Source organism: Cephus cinctus, unplaced genomic scaffold (genome assembly GCF_000341935.2).
Source record: "Cephus cinctus unplaced genomic scaffold, Ccin1 Ccin1_scaffold0173, whole genome shotgun sequence".
Classification (NCBI taxonomy): Eukaryota; Metazoa; Arthropoda; class Insecta; order Hymenoptera; family Cephidae; genus Cephus; species Cephus cinctus.
Window position 1 is genome coordinate 548048 of NW_014332897.1, and position 4973 is coordinate 553020.

The 4973-nt window shown below is 47.8% G+C and overlaps 1 protein-coding gene across 8 annotated transcripts in view; it reads right to left on the bottom strand.

Annotated features, from left to right (window-relative positions):
• The window catches only part of LOC107264542 (NADP-dependent malic enzyme), a 45357-nt gene that overhangs the window by 28184 nt on the left and 12200 nt on the right, over positions 1 to 4973 (bottom strand). For 6 of the 8 annotated variants that reach the window (XM_025081773.1, XM_015732895.2, XM_025081772.1 and 3 more), the window contains exons 2-3: positions 4496 to 4685; positions 3668 to 3789 (exon numbers count right to left, since the gene is read on the bottom strand). In XM_025081773.1, the coding sequence (XP_024937541.1) occupies positions 3668 to 3789; positions 4496 to 4685 (312 nt within the window). Of the gene's footprint in view, positions 1 to 3667; positions 4686 to 4973 lie in introns of those variants that run through there. The other 2 variants (XM_025081775.1, XM_025081774.1) reach the window with 2 other exon arrangements.

The window sequence follows — 4973 nt, forward strand, 5'->3', positions numbered from 1 at the left end:
TTGGAAGGACTTTCATTATTTTATCCCTCTTTCTGGCAATGCAACTTTTACTTTAAGAGACGTCGTCCTACATCTGACTTCGCAGTGTCCCGATTGAAACTTTTAATGACAAAGTTTAAAATTTTTCATCAGAATGTCGAGACCTGTTAAAATGGAAAGTTCAAAGCTGAATTCGAGAAGATCCATTTTATTTTATCTCTATGTATATCTGACGTAGTCATTTGCCATGTACACCAAGCAAGACTTTGTTTCGATCTTTTTAAGATATCTCAAGCCAATCGTGAAACATCGACAACGAGCCATAAGAGAAATTATGAAAAAACGCAATTTCTAGGATAAAATATCTGTGCAGTATGCCCGAAATGAAACGTTGGGGATTCCATGGATCGGGATCAAGTGACGTCGCATCGACAAAGCGTTTGAGGAGAAGAGGATCTGACAGGGAGGCTCAGACTGACGGGGACGGCTAAGTGAGCAGGGCTACCAACGTCAATCACGCGTGAACGTCGCCAGTGCCGCCATCATTCGACAGTTCTGCAACATCGGAAGGCGATTGTTCTTGCTGAAGGTTGGCCCCGCTGAAGCCACTCGGCGCCCTTTCACCAACAAGAGAGCACAGCATCCGGGCTGCAGCCCTGTTATTAAAACATGCTGTATCTTTTCGTAAATTAACCAGCCCTCTTATCAGCCGTAGTAGGGCAGTGAAGAAAGAATTGAAGACAGAGAGCGGAAGTAGAGATATCACTCGTCAGATGTCCAGAACTAGTTGCCTCCTTAAACGTTATGAACGTCAATATAAAGAGGACCTTCAACGTACTTGGGCGACGGGCAATTTTATAGCCCATCTATGCCAAGAGCGTAAGCCCACAATGAAAAGGACCAGGTCACCGTTCAGGATCAAGTAATCTGTAACCGGAAACTAAAAAAGTAATGATATTCATAGTACTCAGTCAACTAGGAGGGGAGCTGGGCCCAACGAGGCACGAGGGCCGCGAAGGAGCTTTTCTGAAATATGGTTCTGCGAAGAAGAGCCGGATATTTACTTTGCTCCCGTGGGAAGGAAAAATGAGCAGAGTGGTGCTGTGAGTGAGGGGGGGGGGAGAGAGAGGGAGAGAGAGAGACGGAAGTTCGTGGCGAGGGCGCCCGGAGAGAGGGAGAAATAAATTAGTTTGTTACGTAAACAAACTGGAACGGCATAACCTTCGTCCTTTTCTCTCCCTGCGCGCCCCTCCTCGTCGAGTCGCGCGTCCCCTGCTTCCGTTATCAGTCGGGATTTTTGGCCCATTTGCCGTCAGCGAAGTTTAAACGCAGACGCCTCGCAGACTCACCACCTTTTCCAAAGATTAAAATTTCTAACGAGGTACTCGCCCTTCGCTAGAGCTAACGCAACTGTGAACTCTGTCGTCGCTCCTGGCCAATTCGAGTCCATCACCCCCCACCCCTCCCACTCCCAGCCCACCCTCCTCTCGATTGCAACCTGCTAAATTCTCACCTTTCTCCCCAGGATGTATATGTATATCTATATCCTGAAAATTTCAAGCCGATAAAGATGGTAATGACGGTAGTGTTGTGAGGTTATGGCCATTCTTAAGTCCATGTGCAATTTGATAAAATAACGATTCATGAGAAAATTACAGGATTCTGCAAAATAATGAAAAAAGAGAATTCATAAGCAAATATGATGCAATGAATATGCAAAACGTGAACGTAGACGCAATCCACACGTGGCGCAGACCAGACCGTGTACGCATCGCGCTCCCCTTTTTTGCTGCTAGTTGTTTTTCATGAAAATTTATTATTCTTTACAACTAGATACTCTTAACGCGACACATTTAATTTGTTTTACTTGAAGATAAGTTACGGAGGAGCTACTAGCAGATGTAACTAGCAGATGGAACTAGCATGAAGCAGCACGAACCACCAGTACCGTACACGTGAAAAAAAAAGCCTGAAATATTATCTTTGTTTCAGGTGACTTTTTGCCTTAGCCAAGCAAGGCCGAAGATTTATTGGAAAGCTCTGCAGTTACGTATGCAGTGAGAATATCTCCTCACCTCGAGCGTGGGGACGCGCTCGTAGTCGCAGCCACTTTTATAGATATTATCATTCTTTTCATTTCCTTCCTCCACATGTTGCCGTTACTCTTGGCAATGTTGTTGATGCTGTTGCGGTTCCTACCCGTAGCGATATCCTTACCATGGGAAAACATTCCTCCTAGGATTGAAAGTGCCGAGTAAGAACCGACGGAGTCGCACCGCACGAGCCTTCAATGGCAACGTCGCACGTTACAAGACTGTTAACGGGGAAGCAGCGCGAGTGGCTCTGCAGGTCGTAAAGGACGAGATCGCAGGATCGGCTCGGAGGCCGAGACAACCTTCCGCACCGACCGTCGGCCGCGTCTCGTGTGCTGCGCCCTTGTGATATCATTTTTATAACTTCGTGCCCCATTAAACCCGGCGATTCTCGGTGGCCGGGCGTTCCACCGAGATCCCCTCCTCCTCCTCCTCCTCCTCCTCCCCCTCCACCCCCTAGCTTTGCTTTCTTTATCTTTCCATACAATCGGCTCTTAAAAGAATCTCTGTGGTTTTTCACTAACCAGCCGAGTTCTGCTACTCTCAATTTTGCACAATTGTCGCTATGGAGAACTTGGCTGCGTATTGAGCTGCCAAGGAATTGCTTTCTGGGTACATCAACTGGAAGCACTGGACGAAAGGAACTAATGAATGAACGACAGAAGGTAGAAAGGTAGAAAGGTAGAAAGGTAGAAAGGTAGGAAGGAATAGGAAGAAACAGGAAGGAGCAGGAAGGAGCAGGAAGGAGCAGGAAGGAGGAGGAAGTGGTTTGGCAAAGCGTGAAATATTAAGAAGTAATTAGCTTGCAATTACTTGGTAGCAGCTGTTATAGCCTGGAGGGAATGAAAGGACCGGGGGCCGAGTGGATGCTGGGAGGAGCGGAGGAAGGATAGTAAATTCAGTGAAGCTTGGATTGCAGAGGGTCTCCAGCGGACTGCAGAGCGGGAGGTTAATTTGGTGGCCGCTGAAGATCCACTGGTTCTCTGCCAACTCATTGCCAGATTCATTGACAACTGTGTGTAGCAGATTCAAAGGTCTCGTCGTGACAAATAGAGGAATCTCGAGTGGTCGTCAAATAAAGTAAGCTAGAACGCTCCAACGACGTTCGAAGATTCCTCCAAGATGGGGCACACGATGTCTTTCTCCATGTTATCCTATTTACCTTTTTTCCACGTCATCTCGATTCGAGCAGCCATCGATGCTCTGCTAATTCGCTCGATGTCAGGGAGCTCCGAGAATCGAGTTTCCATTCGATCGAAACCTTTGACGTTTTCAGGCGAACTGCCCAGGGTCGCCCCAAAGATCCTCTCTACGTATAGAGTCTAGCTCCAGCAGATTCAAGTTCGCTACGAAATACACGAGAACTTTATTTTCACTCTCGTCCATTGGGTTCGCACAATTGTACGTTTAACCTCAGATTACGCGTGTTTGTGGATCAGGACCCTATGTCGCTCTCTTTTCGCTGTGCAGCTCATACGCAAAAGAAATCGGTCTCCAGGCCATTTGCATCGGTTGCTCTAACGCATCCAAAAAACTTAAATGGGATTCGGAGAAACTTTGTGAAAAATGTAAGAGAAATGCAAAATGATATTTACCGTGAAGAGTGCCAGTATAGACGTGGGAAGTGTCGAATTCAAGAACTCGACCTCCCGTCCCTTCGAAAATCGCGTCGTCCGGAAATAAGCTGTTGTCCTGCGCCAGTCTCATCTTGAAGAGTCTGTGGAGTGCAAAGGCCCAAAGTCATGTTCTCTAGCTCTAGTTCGTTGCATTGGTTTATCGTTACTTCCTCGATGCTCGAGCGTTTGTCCCATCGACCCAATCAGGAGTAGAAGCGATCCAGGTGGGTAATTCGGGACAATTATTAAGATGGAATACACACGATCCAATGGAAAGTTTCAGACGACATCGTCTCACGCTCATTGATTCTCGCATGCCAAAAGATTCACGAATCGGAATGAGTTATTCTCTCGTGCGGAAGGTGCTTTGACAACGAATCAACGAATACCGTCGAAAGTTATCGAGCAAAGTGCTCCTCGTTCAGGCTGCTGCTGAGCCACTACAGACATGTGCCAAAAATTTACAAAATCTTAAATACTCTCCCAATTCCTTCTCTCTTGGCCTATTTTCATTCAACTTGAAAGCTTTAGACGATTCAAGCGCTGTGCCGCCGATCCGCAATATTTTATTGTGAACTGCCTTATGTACTTTCATGCGGACATCAATCGCAGCGGCGTGAATATTGAAGTCACGAAGCATCAAGTGCGGGAGGAGAGACAAAAAAGCGTCAGCGTCGACCAAGATGAATCCTGTGCGAATTGAACTAGTTGACGTAGCGTGAGACCAAGAGAATTGGGAAAAGGCGGCGAAGAGCCCCAAATTCCGGAAGCGAGTCCCCCCATTTGTTGATTCGCTGCTGAACGAACCTGTCGAACGCGTGAACGTTCAGATCGAGCGTGGGGCCCTTGCGAGTCCTGGACTTGGGACCGTCCGAAGAGTCCGAAGAGTCCGAAGAGTCGGTGACGTCGCGTCGCGTCCTGGCGCGGTGCTCACGTAACAACGCCGTGTCGTAGAGCGCCACACTGTACTGCCTCAGGTAGGAACCCTGCGTGATTTCTGAAAAGACACCAAACTGCTGGTTACTATAGGGAATCTGCAGAGCCTGCCCTCGCTTACGTCACTCTCTCCACACGTTGCTCCCAAACGACCTTGGGCTGGCATGGATCAAAGTGACACGGGGCAACCTCCATCGCACGTCCCCAAGAGTTACATTCCATTAGGCAGAGAAAGGCTGCACGAACTACAGTAAAGGAAAAGAAGCATTTCGCGGCGACGGACTCATTGCCGTGACTCTATAATGGGCTCTGTAATTCCAAGGAGCAGAAATCTTGGTGGGGTGCACCC